We start from the raw sequence: 25,979 nt of genomic DNA, 5'->3' as shown, positions 1-25,979 counted from the left end.
TGAGTCTCCTCACCTTATGTTGCGTGCACCCACAAGCACACACACGCACACGCACACACACACGCACACGCACACACACACACACACACACACACACACACACACACACACACACACACACACACACACACACACACACACCACGAGTCGCATTGTGGAAACCTCACTTTCTTACGAGACAAAACCTTGTGGAAAAAAGGAGGCACGAGCAGCTGACTGGTAAACAACAAAAAACAAAAAAAGTGTCTCTCTTTCAGGGAAGACGCCGGGAGAACTTTCTCCACAGGAAGATATATAAACGTGTGACGTATCGATCTCAGTGACGACGGCGAGGTGAACCAGAGGACAAACTCGCCGAGCCCGCGCGATGCCCCTAAACTGCTTAAGACCTTGACTCCAGCCCAGCCTCCTGTCAGCGCTTTAATAAGATGACTGGCGACACACGGCGTGTCGCGGTGGAATGCCAGGACACCGGGCACCGTCTAGAGTGCCAGCTCTGCTCTGTAGCCTCCCGGAACAGCCGGGTTGGTCTCCAAACCTATCCGGCAGAGGGAGGGGGAGGGGGGTGGGGCAGGGGCAGGGGCAACCCGGGACCAAAGGGGTTGGGGGGGCTGGCATCTGGTTTAATATAAGAACAAGCCGTCCACCTGGCCGTCACTTGCTCACTACGTTGGCACCGGCGTCGGGGCAGGTTGGCATCCGTGCCAGCGGGGTGGGGGTTTGTAACAGCTGGGTCCGGGCCGTGGCCCCTCTCCCTTTGGCCCACCGGAACCCACCGCCTCCTCCTCCGCCGCGGCCACGACGAGAGTGGCACAGCGGACGGACGAACGGACGGAGGCACGGTGGCTTCCTCTTTTTTTTATTAGCGCCGTGCCGGCCAGACCAGAGCGCCAGCTGATCCTCTCCCAGGGTCGCCGTCAGCGCTGATGTCTTCATCGCTAAGCCGAGCAGACAGCCCAGGGCCCGGCAGCCAGCGGAGGTGACAACAAATCCAATTACCTCCCCCTCCATGGTGCCCGGCGAAAAGAAAGAAAGAAAGAGAGAATGAACCCACCACCACCAGACCAGGGGAGGGGGGACAAGGGGGGAGGATGTTGGCAGCGTGCTGCAGAGGTGATGTGGGGGAGGGGGGTTATTGGGACAGAGGACGGTAGGGGACACTCGGCAGGACAGGAAGTGGGGGTGGGCAGCGCTGCGGGACGCGAGGTTATGCGTCCCTTTTCCGGTCTTCGCTCCGAAGCGGCGACCATAGCCAGTGACTTGTTTCAGGTTGGCTTTTTAAAGGACCATATTGTCTGTGTGTTATACGTGAACATAGTTCAAGGGAAGGCACGCACATCCCAAACAAAGTAATATCAGGTGCTGGACAAAAATATACGTACATAGGAAGGAGAGGAAAGTCTGCACACTGAAAGGTCGCTCCCAGGAGTAGTTCAGGTCTAAGTCAGACTTAGACCTGATGAAGACCTAGAAGGGGGTTGAAACGTTGTCCATGCTTTAATACGTAAACATAGGACATTCTGAGAGGGCTCTATTTTGATTGTCTTAAGTATCAGCTCTTATGCCTTAACTTAAAGGACTGTCCATACTGTCCCCGAACACCAAACTTTTCGTCTGAGAGTTCCGAGTTTCCGACGTGCAGTTTTCCGAATTCTCTAATTCGGGGTATTGCTTTTCAGAAGATACGAGTGACGACTTTTCCGACGAAAAATCCGGTGATCGGAGACAGTATGGACAGGCCTTTAAGTTAAGGCATAAGAGCTGGTACTTAAGACAATCAAAATAGTCTGTTTTCCTCTCTCTCTTTGCGTTTGATTACATTTTCTCCAAAGTCATCGAAACATATATCAAACTTAGCTGAATGATTGAGTCAGTCAGAGGTGATTTCACGATTCATATGTTTGTGGGGCAGACAGCCAGGGCATTTAGGGGGGCATTCCCCCCCCCTTGCTTATGCCTAGATCCGGCCCTGGAATAATTCCAAAACTTTCAGAACTTTCAGAAGAAGATCACACTTCAATAGAAAAAGACAAAAATAACAGAAAAAAGGGGTTGAAAGACCTCAAATGAAAAGGCCCGACACTTGAGAGATGTGAGAGGAAGAGGCCGTTAAGGTGACACAGTGACATCTTCACTGCACTCTTTGTGTGTCTCAGACACAGTTCAGAGAACTCTTTCTTATTAATAGAAGCCTGTGTAAACGTGAGTGATAAGAAAAGATCATAAGTGCGCCCGGAACACGTCATGCTGCTTGGACGTGCCAGACAGTTGCATCACTTTACTCCCGCCGCGAGGCTGATGCCGGATGGAAGCTTAGAAGTACGGCATGAGCATAAATTAGCGTGTGACCGGCGGTGGACAGTAACCAAGTATGTTTACTTGAGTACTGTACTTTTCAGTACATGTTTTGCGGATCTGTGCTTTACATGAGTATTTGTATTTATTTTTTAAGACTGCTGACTTTAACTCCCCTACATTTCAAAGACAAATATTTTACAAATATTGCCCTTTTGACTCCACTACATTTCTAGGGATGAGAAAAGTACATTATGCCATATTTCAAATATAGTTAAAAAATTATACTAAATAAAATAAAATAAAAAGCTCACAAGCTCATAACATGATGTTTTTTTTTTTATTAATATTATTATTATTTCAGGAACATTTTCAGTGTCTAAATTTCAATACAGCATTGATGCATTGTTAATGAAGAATTCACTTTGTAATTTGTACTTTTGAACACTTAAGCATGTCAAAAAGCATGCACTTTTGAATGCTCACACTATAGGGTGTGCCAAATGTAGTTCTAAGAGCGGCCATTTCTTGTGACAACACAGCCTTACACAGGTGTTCTGATTAGACTATATAGCATTAGTTCTATGCAATCAAACAATTGAAACACCTGTGTTTTGTCACAAGAAATGGCCGCTAAGGACTACAATGACGTAGCCGCTGGCACACACTATACTTAAAAGCAAGTATGCCAGTCATTTTGACTGAGCAACTTTCACTTGTAATTGAGTAATATTTGGACTATGTCTATAGCTTTGTCTCTGCAGGCTGAGTACCTTGTCCACCACTGGGCACGACTCCCCCGAAAGTCGCCTTTTCGGTCCGTTTGGTGAAACACGAGGACACCTTGAAAAGCCCGGCCTGCTCATGGATCCATAGCACTTACTGTAGGTGAAAACTCAAGACTATAGTGTCATGGCCGGGAACGTGTCCAAACCTGTCACGACTCACATTAACGTGGCCGTATTTCCATAAGAGGCATCAGGTAATGGGAGAGTTTAATAATTTTTTAAAAAGTATAATAAACGTCTACACCCGCAGCCCTTTGCACCGCGTCCCCCGCCTGGGCTCCAACGCTAACTCGATTAAATCTCCATAAACAGATTGGATGATCCATAGGACACAACATGGTAAGTGGCCATCGCCCGGTATTGATCGGCCATCGGACTCGAGGGGAGGGGCTCTGAGGTGAAGGACGGAGGGGACGTTTTGTGGGTCTCAAAGTGGGGTCCGGGGACCCCCCGGGCTGCCCACTTGAGATGATTCCAAGAGGACTGAGGGGAGGCAGTGGCTCAGGGGTAGAGTTTCCGTCTTAGAACATGGAGGGTTCCTGAAGGGTTCCCAGTTCGATCCCACAGGCTCCCCCAGAGTTAGTGTGGAAGAGTCCTTGAGCAAGACTCTGAAGTCTGAACCCTAGTTGCTCCGGTGAGCAGGTTGGTGCCTTGCATGGTTTCCTCCGCCATCGGTGTATGAATGTGTGTGTGAATGTGCGAATGTAATGCACAATCTGTGTAAAGCGCCTTGGATTAAGGCACTATATAAATGCACATTTACCAATTAAGAGGGTCCCCAAGTTCCAAGAAACTAGGACGAAACCAGTTCTAGAACCAAAGTTCTTGCGGTGTAAAAGGTGCGGGCCACAGTACAGTGATTGCCACACAATTGCGTTGTGTGAGCTCGCAGATCTGCTATTTTTTAAAGTTTCGGAAAAACTTGAAAAAACTATGTGGAAAAAGTTGGACATTGATTTTTGGAAAAACAAATCGCTATGGGGGGAGGGGGGTGGGGTCCCCTGGCACACATAATATGTTCATATGGGGGGGGGCGAATACACATCAACTTGAGGGTCCTTGACATGGAAATGTTTGAGAACCACTGTTACGTTCTTGAACGGAGCGGGGAGCCAAAGGGAGGCAAGCTGCCAAAGACGCACTCTCCCTGCCCGACCTTTCGTTTGCCAACGGGTTTGAGCTGTGTGTATCTATTTTGCATCTAGCTTAAGGTGAACATTTTTAACGCAAATATTTTGCTTCTGGGGGTCCCTGGAACAAAAGTATTTTGAGATGGTGGTCCACGGCCAAATACATATGATTTTGGGGGTCCTTAAGCACTTATATAGGCCGATTCTACAAAAGTCTAACAGTTTTCTGAAAAAAACTATGTTGCTATATCAGTGGTTCTCAAACTTTGTCATGTCAAAGACCCCAAAATGATATGCATTTGGCCGCAGACACCCCATCTCAAAATATGTTTGTTCCAGGGACCCCCAGAAGCAAAGATTTTAGTTAAAAATGTTCACTCTAAATGTGGGTCTATTCTGCATCTAGCTTAAGGCCCAAGACCAGGTGGGAAACCCGCACACGCCTCCCTGCCCTCCTACTTCCACTCACAACCCCAGTTACTTACTTCAACCCAAACAAACCCAAACACTCCACTGCAGTGCCCAAGGTCTCTCTCTCTCTCTCTCTCTCTCTCTCTCTCTCTCTCTCTCTCTCTCTCTCTCTCTCTCTCTCTCTCTCTCTCTCTCTCTCTCTCTGTGTGTCTTCGCCTTATCAGAGGAAGAAACCGCGGCACCAGAATTTCGCCTCGGCGGCTCTGTGACTTCCGTGCCCAAGCGAAGAAGATCATCCACTATACCCACATCTCCTCCTCTGCCGCCCCGGCCCCAACAGACCACAACAGATAGGAGACGGAAAGAAGAGGGGGGGGGGGGGGGGGGGCTGTGTGACGGATTGATAGCAAAGTAGAGGAGGAAGGCGGGTACCGTAGCGTCGCGGGCTGTCTGACCCATGAGCGGAGAGAGAGAGAGAGAGAGAGAGAGAGAGAGAGAGAGAGAGAGAGAGAGAGAGAGAGAGAAGCTCTCACTTTTGATGGTTGGCTCGAAGCCCTGCCAGCATATTTCATATTCATAGCTGCAATAAAAAAAGAGAGAGAAAAAAAAGAAAGAAAAATCTGTGGTGGACAGGGGAGGGGTGTGGGCAGGCACGTGCACACATACACATCGAAGGGGGCTGTAAAAAAAAAGTGCCCTCTCTCTCCAGACCATGAATGCGTTTTTTACTATGTTGAAAGAAACGCAAATGTATGCCCTCTTTCCAGTACCTCAATCAAGAGAATTGCCTTGTCCAAACTCTCCTGAACTTGAATGCAGCATCTTATGTTGAAAGAATTGCCCTGTCTGTGTAGAAATCCATGCCGTTGCGCCACATCTCCAGTATTGACTTGATTATGCTTAGTTCAGTGTGGTGTCAAGCACCGAAAATAGCCGACCTCCAAGCTCACAACGCGTCGCAGCGCGATGAGTCGGAGCTTGGTGGTCTACCATTTTCAATAATGTCACCAAAAGGCCCCTCTAGAAATGTCAGCCCCTGCCTCTCTAACATTCTCTGCACGTCCCTGCATGGGTGTGGAAGTGAAAAGAACGTGGCTTAGTGGACGGATGAAGGAAGACTGACAGATACAGTGTCTATATATAGAGAGAAAGAGAGAGACAGACAGAGAGAGAGAGAGAGAGAGAGAGAGAGAGAGAGAGAGAGAGCGCTTCATGGTAGTCAGATGAGGGTCCTCAGTTGGGTGACTCGGGGGCTCATCTGAGCATGGCGGCACCGCAGGACATGCCCGTCGAGAAAGGCGACGCGATCCGATACCCCCCACTTATGCCGTGGCATATATACATATGCCCCCCACACCCCCTCTCCTCTCCTCTTATGCAGAGGAGCAAGCCCCCCCTGTCCATAATAAATTGCAGAACTTTTCCTCTATATTTTGGTCGTTATGCCCAAAGTTTGTTTGAGCGTCTCGTCGTGCGTGTCTGAGCGGTGGAATGTATGCGAGCTCCAGGGGCGTCACAAGGGTAGGAAAGTGGGACTGAGTTACTAGGGCCCAAGGTGGAGGGGCCCTAGTAACTTTAGCTATTGAAAAATAGCAGATATACAAGCTCACAGCGCCGCGCTGCGAGCTTGTAGATCTGCTATTTTTTTGAAAAGTCGTGAAAATCTGTGCAAATCTTATGTGTATGTATTTTTTAAGCGAACATTTGTAACTTTTCGAGATGGGGGTCCGTGGCCAAATTCATATCAATTTTTTTTGGTGGGTCCTTGACATGAAAAAGTTTGAGCATCACTGACATACATAGAAACATAGGTTTCTTGCACACATTTTCACAATTTTTCAAAAATAGCAGATCTACAAGCTCGCAGCGCGGCACTCGGTGCCGCGCTGTGAGCTTGTATATCTGCTATTTTTCAATAGTTAACATTCATGGGGGGCCCGCAGTGAATCCTTGTACCCAGGGCCCAGCATTTGGTGTGACGCCCCTGGCGAGCTCACTGGGTTAGGACCGCCGAGAGGACTGAGCCTGCTCTGCATACGAACGAAGAGGCCGCCGCGGCGCTCCTCCTCAAAACACGTTGCTTTGGGACGGCCGGCGTCCGTTGAACCTAATTGCAAGTAGTTGAGTATAAGGTGCTGGTAAAATAAATAAAATAAATACAACACACTGTATGTTTATCAGTCAAGAGGAACTTTTGATTGTTGGCCAGTGGTGACCAGAGTGTGGGAGAGATGCAAATCAAGCGATGTGATGTGTGTCTGTGTGTGTTGAGCTCATTGTATCGCAATATATATATATATATATATATATATATATATATATATATATATATAGGTCTATATATATGATATCTCTGAAAAGGCATACAGTGGAGACCTTGTATCGTATCAACGATATTTATCACAATATCGCCCACCCCTATGGTATGGTATGGTATGGTATGGTATGGTATGGTATGGTATGGTATAATACAGGGACGTGCAGAGAATGTTAGAGAGGCAGGGGCTGAAATTTCTAAAAGGGCCTTTTGGTGAAAGTATTGAAAATAGAAGACCTCCAAGCTCACAACACGTTGCAGCGTGATGCGTTGCGAGCTTGGATGTCGGCTATTTTCGGTACTTGATACCACACTGACCTAAGCATAATCAAGTGAATACTGGAGATGTGGCGTAACGGCATGGACTTCTGCACAGAAAGGACAATTATTTCAACATAAGACGCTGCATTCAAGTTCAGGAGAGTTTGGACAAGGCAATTCTCTTGAATGCTGCCTTCAGGTATGGCCTGGAAAGAGGGCATTTGCATTTCTTTCACCACAGTAAAATCCGCATTCCTGGTCTGGAGAGAGAGGGCACTTTTTACAGACGGGTAAAAGGGCAGGGGCTCAAGCCCCCGTTGATGTCTATGTGTGCACGTGGCTGGTATAATATGGCATGGTGTCGTCTGCCCCCCCCCTGACGGTCAGTGGGGGATACGACTGAAGGAAGTCACTCGGAAGCATCCATCCTACGGACCCCCACCCACCACTCACGACATCCTCCCAAATGCACACCCACCCACCCTCACTCAACCACCCACCCCATTCCACTCACTCCACTCCACTTCCACCCTAGTCTCTCTTAAGACCCCAGAACAAGACCCCCCCCACTCCCCACACACACACACACACACACACACACACACACACACACACACACACACACACACACACACACACACACACACACACACACACACACACACACACACACACACAGCTCAGAGGGGCTAATTAAGGCTTTAATATGCAAATGAGAGCCGCAGTAAATTACACAGCTGGCAAATATGCCTGTTTTTTGCCGGAAAATACATCAGGAGTGCAGCGAGAAATGTGCCGCAATAATACCGCCGCTTATACTGCTGTTGTTGTTGTGTTTGCAAAGAGACAAGGGATTGTTCTCTCTCTCTCTCTCTCTCTCTCTCTCTCTCTCTCTCTCTCTCTCTCTCTCTCTCTCTCTCTAGGTCCATTGGATTGTCCCTTCATCGTGCGTATTAGAAGTCCTCTCCACTCCACACAATGAGCGGGTTGTAATTTGCTAAGTGGATAACAATAGGATGTTTTTCTCTTTCTTACTTTTCTTTCAAAACTTTGCTGAAATCTCAGAGAAACGTGTTCAGAACTTGCGTAGGCCTGTTACAGTATAGCCTTTCGTGTTAGGAATGAAACTAGCAGTGCATAATAGTCGACGTTGTTGGTATGTATTTGTGAAGATCACTGCGGGACTTTTTGCCGTGATTTCGGTTAAGAATTATGAAAATATCCTGATAATGATGATGATTTAATGAATTGGGCTCATAGTGGCATTGATTTGATTAACCTTTGAAACTATGTCTTGAAAATCAATTCAAAAGTGAACACATCCAAATGAATCAGTTTTAGTGGCCCCAATGGGCTCTGTCAGTCAGTACAAAGTCTTGTCTATTTTCAGTGTCAGTTCTTGAAGCTCTGACTTTTGTTATTACGATTCATCACTTGTTTGTGTTGAATTCTTTGTGTCTCTTAATGTTGAATACGCAGCAACATCCTCTGTGTTACTTAAGCCATCAAGACCTGGAATTATATTTTATACTTTAGCTATGGAAAACTAGTAGATATACAAGCTCACATCACGGCAGCACTTCACGCCGTGCTGTGAGCTTGTAGTCTATATCTGCTATTTTTGAAAAATGTGTGCAAAGCTTTGAATATATATTTTTCAAAGCAAACTTTTGTAACTCAAATCTCTGCTTCTGGGGGTCCCTAGAACAACATATTTTGAGATGGGGGTCTGCCGCCAGATACATGTAATTTTTGGGGGTTCATTGACGTGAAAAGGTTGTTTTTTATGCAAATCTTCTCATTTCTGAGAAGTCCCTTGCACAATTCTGGGTTTTTCTTTTGGGGGATTTGTAGGATCGGCCCGGGGTCTCAATGGCTTTACGTCAACAGAGGCTAAAAAGGTGACATCTGATGTGTTTTTCCCCACCTTTTCTCTTGCCTGAGTCTGATGCACCATGGTGGTGTGACGGGGGGTGGGGGGCGGGGGGCCACAGGGACAGCGCACTTCACCCCCCGCCCCGCGAGGCGTTGCCATGGAGCTGGGGGTTCTGGCTGGTTGGCACCGTCTCTCCTAGACGCACCGCCGTGATGATGCGAGCCATCGCCCCTCTGAGCTGGGAACCCCGGTGCCCACTACACGCCTAGTCAGGCTGTCCCGTCACCCTAACCACTGGGGGGGTGGGTGACAGCCCGGAAAGGTGCCCAAAATATACCCACGGTCCTCATGAGGCCAGCGGCTCAGTGGCTCAGATTCAAACATTTAAAGACACTCGTGTTTTTTGTTCCCCTCACATGCCAATGCCAACCCGACAGTATATACTTAATTGACTGGGGTCCGTCAGGGGTCTATTACTTGGCTCCCTGTGATATGGGTCCATTTGGTTTCATTTGCACACACTGAGAGTTACACAGACCTGTTAATGTGTCTTTTGGAACCCCCCCTAAAAAGGAACCCAAATGGACCCCACTTTCAGAACCACTGGTGCAGATTGAAGGAAAAAATATATATATAGAGAGAGAGAGAGAGAGAGAGAGAGAGAGAGAGAGAGAGAGAGAGAGAGAGAATCATATCAAATGTGGCCTAATGCAGGGATCTTCAATGTTTTCAGGCCAGGGACCCTCAAACTGATGGGGAGATGGAGCAGGGACCCCCTACTACCTAGTAAGGTGGGGGGCGGGGCTATAACATACATATTTATGTATAAAATAAAATTGTGTTTCATATAAACATATTCATTTATTTTAAACACACATGTACAAGGTACAGCGAGTAGGGTGGCCGTACCACTGCCATTTCTCCTTGACCTTACAGGATCTTGTCACGGTCACTGCCTCTGTCACTCCCTTCTCCCCAATACCTTGATGATCTGAATCGGTTCACCTGGGAAGCTCACCTGTTCCTGGTTAACGATCCCCAGAGACTATAAAGGCCCCGTTTAGACCAAAAGCCAAATTAATACAGCCTAAATCAGATCTGTGCCATATCCAGATTGAAATCCGGTTTGATTTATGAAGTCTGAACACAAACAAGTCACATGGAACAAGTCACTTTTACGACTCTGACTTGAGACACATTCAGAGTTGGTTCCAAATCTGACGTATGCCTACTATGACATGCCCCAGAAGGGTTATGGTTCTGAGTTTGGGTAGGGAGTCGATATCTTCAAAGGCATTTTGGTAATGCATTCCACATTTTGGTGGCAGCATAGCAGAATGCATCTTTTCCCCTGTTTGGTCCGAATATAAACTAGATGCACAGCAGCCATTTTGGAGAGAAGTTGCAGGGTCTCACTTCTTTCACAGGTGTTACCAATAATACTAAGGCTCTGTCTGTTCCATTCTGGTCAAACAGAGTCAGGGTGCTGATGTTGTGCATGTTGGCTCACTAGAAACACTCTGCTACACCAGTGGCTCTCAAAGTGTGGGGACCCTCATGGTTTCTTGGGGGTTCCAAATGACTCCTTAAAAGGTGTGTATTATGGGGGGGGGGGGTGTCCTTGAAATAAAAGGTTTGAGAACCACTGTGCTGCATGAAATGGAGCCTTATTTGTATCATTGGTAACACCTTTGAAGGAAGTGAGAAGAGACCCAACTTCTCTCCAATATGGCTGCTGTGCATATAATATAGCCTGTTTGGGGGGAACCGGGTCAAAACCTCCACCTGCTGTCTGTCAGTCTGTCTGTCAGTCAGTCTGTCTGTCTGTCCGTCACGTCACACTTTTCCCCTACTCATATCCGTTGCCCCTATCCATGCCAAAATGTGCACACACACTCCTTGGAACCACAACCTCCACCGCTCATTTCTCACATGCCCCTCTTCTAGCGCCACCATGAGGCCGATTCTTGCAAAAGCAAAACACATATTTGGACACTTTGCCCTAAAATCACGCAAAGCGGTACACAGTATCTCTAAAGTCATGTCATCAACATGGATCTGTCCCATTTCCCATATTCCCTCCTGATTGGCTACCATTGCCTTCTAAAGTTTGTGTATGCGACCTGACAGTCGCTTATCTCCCGATTAGGGAGTCTTACTGGTGGTATAAGTAGTTTGACAGGTAAATGAGTATGGATCGTCTGAGTATCTCTTAGACCAGACGCCTGGTGGGAGTAGATGCACTTCTAGGCAGTTTCCACCACTGGTTGGGTTGACACACATTTAACAACTCCACCTTGCAGTGTGGCTACAGCCAACACTTTGCCCCTCAGAATCCAGGCTGGCGCCGGACGGGCTCGATGAATATTTTAGACTAGGGTAAATAATTAATAATTAACAGCGAACAGGGCCAATGATCAAATGCAGCAGTGATGTGGCAGCAAGACACCAAGAAATCAGGACTCTTGTAAACAAAGACGAGAGGACCCAGATACCACATACCCCCCACTCCCCCCATCTTCCCCCCCACTCCCCAAGCTGCCGCCCCCCCTCCTTCCCTTTATTTTTGCCCTTTTAAATATGCGCATCCGCAATCGCCCCCCCGCGTCGTCTCCAAACCACACACGCGCACGCAAGCACACACCAACAAACGGCATGTCTGAACACGTGAACTCGCTTGTGAGACGCGGCGATGTGCTTTCGCAGTCAAATTCTCACTCTCTGTCAAACACGACAACATGTGCCCCGCTAACACACACACACGCACGCACGCACGTACGCACGCACGCACACACACACAGGAACGCACGCACACGCAAAGTTCGCATAGTTATGAGGACACATCGATACTGTAGAATGCTGTTTTTTACAATTTTTAACAAAACCAAAAAGGTTGCACCATAAAAACAACCATTTGTAAGGACCAGGAAAACGGTATACTTGTGGGGACATTTGACCCACAGAAAACACACGCACACGTGTGCGCGCACACACACACACACACACGCACGCACGCACGCACACACACGCAAACATGGCAAGCACACCCGTTTTCTTTCCGAGGAAAGCATTTTTCACGTTTTTTCTTTTTTTTTTGGCGGTCGACCCTGGGAATACTGACTGAGCGGCGAGTGAGAACACTTGATCTGGACCCCCCGCTGGTTCCTGATGGAAAGATTTGCTTTTTAAGCCATTTAGGCCTAGAACAAGCTTGTAGATCTGCTATTTTTGAAAAATCATGATTTTTTTTGCAAGTCTTTGAATATAACTATTTCAATTTGTAACTCAAATATTTGCTTCTGGGGGGGTCCCTGGAACAACATATTTTGAGATGGGGGTCCGCGGCCAAATAAATGTAATTTTGGGGGTCCTTGACATGAAAAAGTTTGAGAACCACTGATTTAGAGGAAGGATTTAAAAGTCGGGGTCAAATATCGGGTCAAAGATATTCAAAGACTTGCACACATTTTCACGATTTTTAAAAAAAATAGCAGATCTACAAGCTCGCAGCGCGGCACTCGGTGCCGCGCTGTGAGCTTGTATATCTGCTATTTTTCAATAGTTAAAGCATAAAATGGCGGTTAAAGTCGTTCAAATCTAATGCGACGCGGGCGCGTTCCCGGTACTTGAGGCTTAATACAATCGTCACTCCTCCTGTACCTGGCTGTGACACGCCGAGACAAATCCCAGCTGTGTGCCTCCGAAACCTGACAGAGCTTAAAAATTCCCTTATTACCATTCATGCCCCTTAAAAAAGAAAGAAGAAGAAACGCACGCTAGCTAACTCCCAATGACAATGACGGGAAATGCTAATCGCGTCTCTCTGCGGCTTAGGGAGGCGTGAAGACTGAAAAAAAGCGCCAATATGGAGGCTTTGGTGCATGTGAGACGGTGTGGCTCTCAAAACTCGTCTGGCACCCCTCAAATTAATATAGAAACCCTCCCCCCAAATGAAAATAGGGAGGACTAATGTGTGCGGGAACCCCAAACCACCAGCGTTGTATTGTTGGTCCGGTCACGCGGGTAGTCGCCGTCCCGTACTGTAGGGGTCTTCAACGTTTTCAGGCCAAGGACCACTTAGTTGAGAGAGAGAGAGAGAGATGAAGCAGGGACCCCCACAACCTTCTCATAGATTCCATATAAGAGTTAAGATCTGTTTATTTGACAGGGACCTTGCTCATTAATGGACATGTCAGTTTTCACTTCAATGTAAATGAGCCAGATTTAGCCCGCTGTGGGCTAATTTCCATCTGCAGTCCCTGGACCCCCATTGGTGGTGATCAACCCCCCCAATCCAGCCCTTGATGCTGAGTGCCAAGCAGGGAGGCATTGGGTCCCATTTTTATAGTCTTTGGTATGACCCGGCCGGGGAATTGAACCCCCGACCTCCCAGTCTCAGGGCGGACACTCTAACCACAAGGCCACTGAGCTGATATAGTTTCATCATTTGACAGCACGATCATCAGTGTGTTTTGGATTCATGTCAATGTGTGTTTTCAGATATTTAACCACTTGAACCGTCAATACTTAATAAACATGACCTTTCACTCTGGTACTTAGTCTGCTCTTTTCCCCTCTACACTAAACCCCTTTGCTGAAAATAGCCGATCTACAAGCTCGATAGCTTGATAGATCTACTTGTCTCAAGTTTCTTAGACACTTTATGTATATTATTTTTTTGTGACAGCTTTTTTCTACAATTTATGTTTATATTCTTCTTTTTATTGTGCCTTGCTTTTTTGACACAACAGTACTCTTTTTCTTTTTCTTACTTCTTTGTAACTTGTAAACTTAACTGCTGTGCTGCCTCTGGGCAACTGATTTTCACCCTGTGGGAAAATAAAGGTATCTGTCTATCTATAATTCTGCTCCACTGCATCTCACAGACCAATATTGTACTTTTCTACTTCAGTACAATAATTTAACAACTTTATGGTAGTACTGTTACTTTACAGATTCCAGTTATTATTAGAAAATATATTACTGATAAATGATGATGTATTACACAATTATAGAGCATATAAAGTAATTAAAACCAGCTGCAACAATAAAGCGATGCACACATTAAAATCCAATAATGTGATTGGGAAATGGGACAATCCGCATAATGAGTAGTAGTCTTTCCTGTTTGGTGCAGTAATTATAAATATGTCATTACGTTAGTTTTTTTTTACTTGTAACACGTTAGTTCAACATCTGCGATATTGCTACTTTCGTTTGACCACTTAAACCAGGGGTCTTAAACGTTTTCAGGCCAAGGACCCCTTAGTTGGGAGAGAGATGAAGCAGAATATGGACGCTAGGGTTCAAGTGGTTAATGTAAAAAAGGAGAAAAAAAGTTTCTATCACTCAAAGATTCGGACCCCCTGTTGAAGACCCCTGACTTAAACCCTCTAGTCTTCGATAACCAGACTTGAATTACAACTTTACTTTGACTCTCCCTCCAAATCTTGTTGTGAAACAAATCATAAACCCTTCCAGTGCCGATCCCGAACAAGTTTGTCTTTTTTTCAATACAATACAATATTTTTTTTGCTATTTTACTTACCCTGAGCTGCTTGTAGAGACGTGGGTGGTCCTGGGTGGTCCTGGCTCGTCCTACGCTTTCCAACGAGCCATTCTACGTGGTCTGACGATTTATTCCATTGAAAATGGCCAGATGCCAAGTTTAGAGCCCCCCAATTTTTACTCAATCTATGCTGTCGGCGGCGCAACGTATTCCGGGGTGCCGGTCCCGAACAATATCGGCTTTTTTAATAAAATGAATTAAATAATCGGAGGCCTCACCGAAGCCTGTCTCTAAATTTTCATCCAGGCCGCCAACCACGATCTGTTTACACCGGCCCGCGAGAGGGTAACGCCGCCGAATCGCGCCGCCGAATCCAATACATTCTCACATCTTTGAAGCCCACTTTCTCTCAACTGTGTTCTTATGGAAGCGGAAAAGTTTTTTTTACGGCTAAATCGCCGAAAATCGGGCTTCTAAAATGAGTGATAGCCTATTGCTATCTTGTAGCTCTCTTCATCCGGGTCATTTTCATGACATGCACCAACGTGAACGCGCGCGTCACTGCTACGTGGGTCCCCGTATGTTACAGCGGTGGGCTATGGGAGTATCTCTGGCACTCTGGCGCCCTCTTGTGGCCTTGGCACAGTATGAGTTAAGTCTTCCATCACTGTTTAAATCAGGGTTTCCCAAAGTAGGTGCCGTCCGTGACACCCTAGGGTGCCGTGATGCCAGCCCAGGGGTGCCTCAGAATACTTTGATAATATTTGGAATTCATCAAAATCACTTAAGCAAGTTTAACCACTTAGACCCTCTTAAGCCCTTTGCACACAGGACAGTTGCGTTTTTTTCGTTTGCGGTATGAATAAAATGCATTGGATTTGGTGTGCAAGGCTGTGCGGAATCGGCGCTGCGGATCCAAAAAGGAGTCATAAAAGGAGTGATGAGTTTTTTACCGCATGCGACAAGACGCACGAATCGAACTGGTTTCGATCGAGAAAAAAACGCACGGCGGCAGCCACTCGTCGCACGGCTAATTCGGAGCCGGTGTGCTTGAGGTCATAGAGAATCATTGTTTTCTTTTCAAAAAATTATATTGTCCGTTTTATCCGTCTAAGGCCCAAATATAGAAATACTTGAAATAAAAAATTGAAAAAAATCAGATGGTGTTGTAGGAGTCCTAATAAGAGGAAAATGTAATGTTTTTTTCAAAAAAATGTTTTTGTAAGGTTTTATAGCCATAAATCATAAATCATAAATCATGCTCTAATTTACATATGGGGGATATTTTTCACAATAATAACATATGTACATGTTCTAGACATTCTAATGATCACCAAAAAAAATAGTACAGGCATTTTACTTATGTTTTTGTGAGGAATAGCTTCCATGAAAAAGTGAGATGTTGTTCGTCAAAACTCTGGAATGTCAGCGGGTGTGGCGGGTGTGAATGTCAGCCCCTGTGGGGGGTATTTATATGCAAATATTGTGGCCAATGGCATTGTAATACTAAACAATATAATCCAATGGTGATGTTTAGGTGGTAGGGGAGCTAAAATAAAATGATTTAAACCTTATTTTGGATAAAATACAAACGTTGTAATATTACAACAGTGGGCATTAGAGGGTTAAACGCGCCTGTGTGCAAAGGGCTTTATGCTTAGTAAAACACACCTGATTTGCACTGTACTCGATGAGGTCTTTTTCCATCCATCCCAACTCTCTTCACCCAAAAATAGACGATCTACAAGCTCACAATGTGTCGCGTTGTGATGTGTTGTGAGCTTGTAGATCCGCTATTTTTTTGGTGAACCATCCCTCCAGAATAGGGATGCTGGGGTTGAAGTGGTTAAACGTCAAGTCAGTTCTGATGGAAACAGATTATATTTCACTGTGACATAGTGTATCTTAGGGAGAAATGTTCTCATATTTACGTAGCATAATATGAGATAAGATTCTAAAAAATATAAGTGTAATGCCATGGATGAAAAAGTTGTTTACACCTTACTGGGGTCGCCCGAGTCAAAAAAGTTTGAAAACCCCTGGTTTAAACGACACCCATTCGCCGAACGCAATCATTCCAAATGCCGCCTCCTCTGCAAAAAGAAGAAAAAAAAAAAAGAAAAAAAACGCCCCATCTTCTCCGTTTTGACTCCAGCCAGAGGAGATACTTCATAAAGAATCCGGCTTTAATCGTTGTAAACAACAAGCAGACGAACAAAACACAACAACAACAATAACGGAATCAAATCAAACACCGCAAAAACAGAAATAAAACAAGTTGTGTTTGTGTGTGTGTGTGTGTGGGAGGGGGGGGGGGGGGGGGGGGCTGTACGCGGATCGCCTTCAGAGTTAATTTTAAAGCAAGCATTCGTGGTTCCTTGGAGATTTTAATTAATGCTTTAATATGCAAATAAGTTAGTGGAGATAAAATCATGACAAACAGATGGCAAGTGCGGGTAATTATTTCGTGAATCCAGCAGGGGCATGTATTAAAGTTATGGCATCGTTTTCCCCGGGCCGTCGCAGCCGCGGAAAAGGTAGCGGGGGAGGAGGGGAGAAAAAAATAGAAAAAAAAAATGTATCACTGATGATGAACGCGGACATGAATGACTTATATTTGCATCTTCGAGTGACAAATCTGTGACCACACTGACTCCGGGTGGGTCGTTTAAAAGACAAGATGTTGGGGATAACATCGTCAGTTGCGGGCACGCGCACGCGTAGACATCGAAATAGGGGCCTGAGCCCCCTGGACTTTTACCTTACGTCTGTAAAAAAAAATGCCCTCTCCACACCTTTACTCTGGTGAAACTCAGAATGTAAAAAAAAAAAACCTTTCCGTGCCGTACACTCAGAGTCAGCATTCAAGAGAATTGCCTTTTCCCGAACTATCATGAACCTGGATGCAGCATTTTGTGTTGATCTGTGTAGAAATCCATGCTGCACGCCACATCTCCAGTTAAGGCTCGATTGTACTTAACTGAGCGGGAGTGAGCGCTGTGTCAAAATAGCCGATCTACAAGCTCACAGCGTGTATCAGCGCTACGCGTTGTGAGCGTGTGGATTGGTTGTTTTCACTGGTGTTTACCAAAAGCTTTTCGAAATGTCCTCCCGTCCCTGTCGTCGATCGTCAATCGACCCTTTGTCGGCGAGGACCGTAATTCTATTCCAGTCCAAAAGTGAGCTTTCCTTTCTATTACATTCCTCTGGCTGTGCTTACCGTTGCCCCTATCCATGCCAAACTTTAAATTTGCACCGCCACTCTTGGCTGCCAAACAACAACTTCCGCCCCTGATTTCTCACATGCCCCTCTTCCAGCGCCACCATGAGGTTGCCAACCTGACGGTCGCTTATCTCCCGATTAGGGAGTCTTACTGGTATTATATATGGTGATGTCACGTGAATCTTTAGCAATCCTCCAATCCATTATATTGTCCAATCAGAAGAGGGGCACCACTCCTCCATTGAACGCAATGGGGTTTGGGGTTTACTCTTGATCACAAACAGTGTGAAGTGAGTGGTGCCTTTTACGAGTTCATTTCATTAAACGTCCCGCAAAGCTTGGCATTGACGGACATGCGGACATACATACAGTACATACATACACACGAAGCCAGATGTAGGAGCGGCAAATAAAGTCAGACAAGAACTATAGTCTGGTTGCCCTGTGTAGGCAACCACACTGATTAATTAATTGGCATGACCAGGGACCACCTGCAATACCAGACCAGCGCTTGAAAACCCATGCCAGCAAAAAAGCAATAACAAGACTGGGGTATAAAAGTGACCCTCCAACTTGTGAGCAGTGGCTGTGCATTGTGGAGGAAATATATGTGATGGAGAGATTTACACACACACTCAGGATACAAGAAGAACTGTTCCTTGAGAAATGGACTGAATATAAAACCCAACGAAATGACACCACGAATATCTGACATGGACTTCAAATGTAACGAACTGCAAACAAAAACTACAAATAAAAATCAAGTAAAATAAAATTAAAAAACCCTGTGCTCTACCTGCTCATCATGGGGTGTGGGGTCCAGGTCCAGGGTGGTCAGGGAGCAGTTGATCCTCAGGGCCAGAGACAGGGCCATCAGGCCCCCCACCCTCACCTCGTTGTCCCGCAGGTCCAGGTGCACCATCTGACGGCTCTCCGCCAGGTACTCGGCCAACGCCACCGCGCCTTGGAAGAAAGAAGCCAGAGTTACACAAACACCTCCCTTTGGTTACGTATCGCTGCTGTTGTCGCCGGGAAGGAAACATCTTTTCTCCATATTTTCCTGTGGAGTCAATAATTTACTTAAGTTAATGTACTTGACTAAAATGTTTAGGTATTTGAGGTGTACATTGGACAAGTGTTGTCCAATGTAAAACTCAAGTCACTTCCTGACTTGCTACGTAATAGAAATACGAGTCAAATAGGCCCCTGGCCAGACTGAGTAGCGAGTGTGAAAAACAGACAAACACAGCACATGGCCATGGCCAGGAATAAGGTGAATACAAGCTCAAAGCTTGTAGAACTGCTACTTTTTGTTGTATTTGATATTTGGAATCCTGAAAAGAAACGGTTTTGGACATATGAGGTTTCCACCCGACAGAGACGAGGTGTAGACTCTCAAATGGATGAATGAACCCTCAGAATGTGTATTGACACTTGGGTGTGAAACCATTTATCTTTGCATGAAACCAAACAAAGGCCCCGTTTAGACGACCACGGACGAGAGACAAGAAAGCCTCAAAATACATTTTGTATTTCGTTTAGACGGGAACAGCGTTTTCGGGGGTTCAAAACGCAACAAAGTGAAACCACATTCCAGAGTGGAAATCTTTGAAGATGCCCCACGTCTCGTCTCCACACAAACAGGAAAAATCACACCCAATGTGAAGTGAGCGTTGGTCGTGCTTGCATAACGTCTTCAGACTAGGATATAGGTCTAGGATGTAATTGGTGATGTAATACAGGCTACACACACACACACACACACACACACACACATTGCTATGGCAAAACGCTGAGGAAAAAGTGGCTACAGACAAGGATGTAATTGGTGATGTAATACAGGCTACACACACACACACACACACATTGCTATGGCAAAACGCTGAGGAAAAACACATTGCTATGGCAAAACGCTGAGAAAAGGTGGCTACAGACACACGCACAGCCACTCTATGGAGCGGTTTACCACCGCTCAAAAATAGAGGAAAATGGGACTATTAACAGAGCTCCCCTTGACATGGTCATACAGGTATAGTGCATGCAGGATGCTCTACCTTCGCAGGTCATCTGGGAGCGGCCGAGGCCGAGGTGCCTCAGTGAGTGGTTGGACATCAGCGGCTCCTTCAGCATTTGGATGCCTTCGTTCCCCACCTCGTTCTCTGCCAGATCCAACACCTCCAGGACCCTCAGAGATGGCTAGAAAAGAACGTTTTATTGATTGATTGATTGATTGATTGATTGATTGAATACTTCATTAGACAGGAATGTCAACGGCACAAGGTACTGTACAGTCAGACATTTGAGCTAAAAGGATAAAACAAACAAAAGTCCTGGGGACTTTTTTTCATTGTGGTCCTATAAAATAACGTTTTATTCATTTAAGTTAGTTTTAAGTTCAGGATTGCAGCCTTAAGACTTAACACACCATGATTTTACATACTGTAATGTGAGTTTGGTTACTTTTCTACACTGGTTTAGATACTGCCATTCCAGCTACGCCACTAGATTCTTCAGATTCCACTGTCAACTGTGCACTTTACAGAGTATCTTATGGAGTTTGCTTTTTGTTTTGCTCTTCTTGTTTGCTTTAAAAAAAAAATAATGAATCTTATTGTTTTGTCCTGCGGCATGCAGGACTCCTGCCTTTTAAGTTAACTTTTTTTTAAATCCAAGCATTTAGTAAATGTTTCTTTAAAAACTAGACCAGGTCAACCTGGTTGTGCCAGACCCCCTGTCTGTCATCATCATTTATGACATCATGCCTTTTGTAGGCATGTCATCATCATGTCATCATCATATATACCCTTTATATAGAAAACCAGGACAGACAGACCGACATTTGCTTATGTAGGCCTACCCATTTCATGGGTCTGGCAAAAAGTCTCATATGAATAAAGCCCACCGATATCATCATTATCACTATCATTACTTCACGTGTGCTGCTTAATGTGAAAGGCTTGGAGGCCTGTGTTTTTTTCTCTGATTATTATTCCCTCTTTTTTCTTTTCAAATGTTTCATCTGGCGTTAAATAGTCAGAACTCATGTTTAGTCTCTCCAGAGTCACATTAGCATTGAAGCCTGATTAGCCGGCGTAGAAGAAAGCAGGGGTGTGGGGGGGGGGGGGGGGGGGCACCAGGGAGGGCTGGATATGTTGCCCAACGGTGCGAGGAGGAACGTACCACATACACACGCCTCTGTACCCCCCCCCCCCCCCCTCTCGACACCCTCGTTACACTTGTTCGGTCACCGCTCGGAAAGACATGGGGGCGGGTTAGGGAAAGGACAGGAAAGGAAAGCAGTGGTGTAAAGCAGGCACGTGCACACATAGACAATCAAAGGGGGCTTGAGCCCCTGCCCTTTTAGCCTTCTGTAAAAATTGCCCTCTCAGACCATGAATGCAGTTTTTACTATGGTGAAAGAAATGACAAATGTCCTCTTTCCATGCCATACCTGTGGGCAGCATTCAAGAGCCTTGAATGCTAAGTACACTTACTCAAACACTGTACTTTTAAGTACAACTTTCAGGTGCTTTTTCTTTACTGGAGTATTTCCAATTTTCTGTACTTTTTACTTCTAGTCCACTATACGTCTCCAGAGGCAGATATTGAACTTTTACTGCTCCACTACAAATATTTGAAAGTGCATGCACGTGCGCACACACATGCATGCACGCACGCACAAACAACAAACACACACACGACACACGACACACGCACGCACGCACGCACGCACGCACGCACGCACGCACGCACGCACACACACACACACACACACACACACAGTACACGTACTGTATCCAAAGCACAGCAACCATGGTCGCTGAAAAATGTTTTTTTCATCATTTCATAGGAAAGCAGAGGATGAGAGCATTCGGACAGAGACAGGAGAGAGAGAGACAGAGGAAGTGTGAGAGAGAGAGAGAGAGAGAGAGAGAGAGAGAGAGAGAGAGAGAGAGAGAGAGAGAGAGAGAGAGAGAGAGGAAGGAAAGGGGATAATGCCAGACAATTAAAGAGGCGACAGAGTGCTTGAGAGAGTGTGAGAGTCAAGCATGGTTGAAGCCTGTCAAACTAAAGCAAAAAACACACACACACACACACACACACACACACACACACACACACACACACACACACACACACACACACACACACACACACACACACACACACACTGGGAAGCTGGTGATTCCGAAGTGACTCGACAGGCGTCACTAAGACGGCACAAGAGCTGTGCCAACGTACTCATCTCGGAACATGCTTGTAATTTACCACTTAAGCCCTACAGTATATACCTCATTGACCCCCAGGGCTCTAAAGCCAGCTCGTTGATCAGCTATTCTCACAGAATATTAATAACATGGACTTTAATATGCTAACAATGCGGCATCATTCAAACGAAGAGTCAGGTTATAGGACCAAATCGTTTGGGCGAAACAGCGGAGGCTGTAAGTTCCGCTGCCATGTTTTTCACTCCTCCACGATCTTTCCCTCCTCCAGAGCAGAGGTGTAATTTAAGAAAGAAATAAGTGACCAAAGGCCCATTTTTTAAATAGCAAAAATAGTTGATCTACAGTCAACTATTGTCGCCATTTTTGGGGGGGTGAAAAGAGATTTTTTATTATTGTATTTTCACCTCATCATTGCCACGCTGAAAGTGGTTTATGCAGGGGTCTTCAACGTTTTCAGGCCAGGGACCCCTTAGTTGAGAGAGGGATGAAGCAGGGACCCCCCACAACCTGTTCATAGATTCTATATAGTTTCATCGTTTGACAGCAAACATTGGAGTTTTCAGATATTTAATCACTTGAACCGTCAATACTTAATAAAGTTGACCTTTCACTCTGTACTTGGTCTGCTCTTTTTCCCCCTCTACAAAACCTCTTTGCCAAAAATAGCAGATATACATTGTGAGCTTGTAGATCGGCTATTTTTGGCTAAAGTTCTCAGAATATGGACACTAGGGTTCAAGTGGTTAATATAAAAAAGGAGAAAAAAGGTTTCTATCACTCAAAGATTTGGAGGACCCCCTGTAGTGACTCTGAGGACCCCCTAGGGGTCCCGGACCCCCTGTTGAAGACCCCTGGGTTGATGAATGAATGGTTGCCTAAAATAAAAGGCTTATCCAAATTATCACACGTGTCAGGTGTACAGTAGATGGATGGGAATCGATTGCGATGAAATCAGATGAATCTGCGAAAAGTCGCGAACAATATGCATAAATTAAGAACTTGAGGTTAAATGCGAACACTAGCGGGTTGGCAATTGCCATTGATGTAATGACCCAAATGACGCCCCTGCTCCAGAGACGAGTCAGCGAGCGCCAGGAGGACAGAGAGGAGACCCACGTAGAAAGGTTAATAACAGTCCTTCCGGCCCTCATATTCGCGCCACGGGCCTTAATTATCATCATTACGGCCTTCGAGGACGTACTACTTATCCTCCCGTGACTGGCAGGCCGGCATGACGGCCCCCTCTCTTCCTCAACACGCGGCGATTATTCAATCAAACCAAAGCTCTTTTTTCGGTTGCCGCACCGGCAGTATTGGCGTTATTCTCCGCGTAAGGCAGGCCGTTAATTTCCAGCCTTTTTTTGAGTGCCCCCGGGTCGCCACTCACATGAATGGAAGGTGCAGTTTATGCTGCCATGTCAGGCAGGGATATTAGGTATTCACACAGCGAAGCACGGCGCGGAGGCGGGACTGAGGAGCGCCCCGGGGCGCTTGTCGTTTTCCTTCTTCCTGGGTGGTTGGAGAGCAGGTATTGGTGAGGTCAGAACTCAGAACCCACACACCAGGCCTGTGTCGGGGCGCATGAACCCTATAGTCCCTATTCTGGGCATGTACAGTACAGGGGTCTTCAACATTTTTTCAGCCCCCGGGATCCCTTAGCTGAGAGAGAGAGAGATGAAGCAGGAACCCCCAACTACATATTGTATAAAACTATGATGAAAAGATGATAAACTTAATGTGCAACATTGTTTTCTCACTCAACAGTAAACAAACCAGCATAAAGTGCATAGAGGGTTTATCTGCACATTTCGAAAGAGACAATTTAAGGACTTTTTAACCTCTCTAAAATGACAAATTGGACACATTGTCAAATGTTAGAGGCAGAAATTGTGTAGAATCGTGTTCCTAACCCGAACCCAGTTAAAATGTGATTATTTTGGGGGCCGCGGCCTGAAAAGGTTGAGAACCACAGTTCTATTCTATTCTATTCTATTCTATTCTATTGTAATATTGTCAGCATGTGTGTGTTCCTCACCAGAGTCTTGGCCAGATGCTCCATGCCCTGGTATGTGATGCGGTTGTTCCTCAGCAGCAGCACCTTCAGACCAGATGTCTGCCACCTCATACCTTCACACAGCTCCTCCAGACCTGAAGCACACACACACACGCACACGCACGCACGCACGCACGCACGCACGCACGCACGCACACACACACACAACAACATGACTCAGAAGGAGAGCCACTCTCATCTGGCACATTTAGCTTAGGCTACTTCACATTTACTTTTTGGTTGGTAAGTGAATGGACAACTAAAGGTTTGTTCATGTAGCTTTAATTGTCTCTGCCAGGCCGAAAGGCATGGCTAATGCAAGACTATGTCCATCTGTCCGTGTGTAAAATCGCAAATCGGTACACACAGTCATTTCGTCATTAAACAAAAGTGATTGGCTTCCAAAGTTTGCAGGAGTGCTCCGTGAAATTTTGCGCGCACATTCCCATTAGGCAGAGGAAGAAATGACAGTTATTGTTTTTTTTCTCTTTTTAAATCAGCCTCATGGTGGCGCTATAAAAGGCTGATTCGTGTTTTTTACCTATAACTCCACCGATCAGTGTAAAACGTTGTATGAGCACTCCCTAGAAAACCACCAGGAGGCCGACTTTAGTATGTAAAACATAAACATTTTGCCAATAATGGCACTTATTCCAGACACTTTCTGTTGCACTCAGGAAATGTGGCAAGTGTTAATTCATACATAAGGTATATTACCAACATGTTCAGAGCAGGCGTGACCCAATAAAAAGTAATTTCTTTTGGGGGGTATTTTTTTGCCAGTCTATGAATCTAATAAACAGCACACACAGCTGTTAAGAATGAAATACAGTATAGAACTGTCTCAACATTTCTTAAACCTAATTTTAAATTGTGTGTGTGCTCTAGTGTCACACACTTTGGATCACCACTGACTGCAGCTAAGGTTAGTGTTGGATTGCTTGCCTCAGCATGTCTGAGAAAAGACCTGTGAGGGGTGAGGGGCCCCCCAATTCAAACGTACTTATAGGGCCCCCCGAAAGGGCCGGCCTTGAATGTTTTTCCACAATAATCAAAAGCATTTCATCTAATTTGCTGTTGCTTCCAAGAAACGTACAGATGACTCTTAAAAAAAAGAAAAGAAGATAATGACAAATAAAACAACTTTAGCCTATAGATCAGCACTTTAAACTTTTATACAATATATAACTGAAGAGATACAATAAAACAATATTAAATATTTTCTCTGTCGGGTGGAAACCTCGTATGTCCAAAACCAAAACGGTTTGTTTTCAGGAATTTCAAATTCAAAAGTAGCAGATCTACGAGCTCAAAAGGCATCTTTTTTTGTGCTGCGTTTCAAGCTGATCTGATACGTTTGATGCTTTTGTGTGACGCTACAGTAGGGCGTTAATTTGCTTAAAAAAACACAGAAAGTTATGGAGATGAGAGGTCTCAGTTTTCTGCCTGACAACAACGATACAGGACAATTATATTGGAAGAAAATCAATCTAGTTTAGTGGTTCTCAAACAGTGGTGGTGAGGAACGTTAGGTTGCTTTCCACAACTAACTCTACTCTCCCTCTCTGCTATTTTAATTTGTTCTGTGTCCCTGCTAATTTTCTTTTTAGTTTTTAGACTTTTATGTCTTTCTCTTAATAAAGTTGTTTATTACTTTAGCTACAGTATATAAGTCTGCTATTATTATTATTAGTGGTCCGGGGACCACCAGTGGTCCTTGAGGGGGTTCCAGGTGGTCCCCAGCTAAATGATGGAATGGGGACACTCTTAGATCTTTAAAATGAAACCAAATGGACCCTTACGGGTAGGGATGGAGCTTGAAACAAGGGCCCACTACAAATTCAATAACAAATGTATTGAGTACCAGGTATCAATAAGCTTTGAGCT

The 25,979-nt window shown here is 45.5% G+C and overlaps 1 protein-coding gene across 1 annotated transcript in view; it reads right to left on the bottom strand.

Moving 5' to 3' along the window:
- Positions 1-654: 654 nt before the first annotated feature.
- The window catches only part of LOC308306237 (uncharacterized protein), a gene marked incomplete at both ends in the record, with an annotated part of 87,914 nt that continues 62,589 nt past the window's right edge, over positions 655-25,979 (bottom strand). The window contains 5 exons of the mRNA XM_080751136.1: positions 655-1,274; positions 1,383-1,467; positions 18,607-18,773; positions 19,865-20,006; positions 24,075-24,187. Coding sequence (XP_080607262.1) covers positions 655-1,274; positions 1,383-1,467; positions 18,607-18,773; positions 19,865-20,006; positions 24,075-24,187 — 1,127 coding nt within the window. The remainder of the gene's footprint in view (positions 1,275-1,382; positions 1,468-18,606; positions 18,774-19,864; positions 20,007-24,074; positions 24,188-25,979) is intronic.

Source organism: Nannobrachium achirus (genome assembly GCF_963921795.1).
Source record: "Nannobrachium achirus genome assembly, chromosome: 20".
Taxonomy (NCBI): domain Eukaryota; kingdom Metazoa; phylum Chordata; class Actinopteri; order Myctophiformes; family Myctophidae; genus Nannobrachium; species Nannobrachium achirus.
The sequence above is the reverse complement of the archived record's forward strand: the minus strand, read 5'-3'. Positions and strand labels throughout refer to the sequence as shown.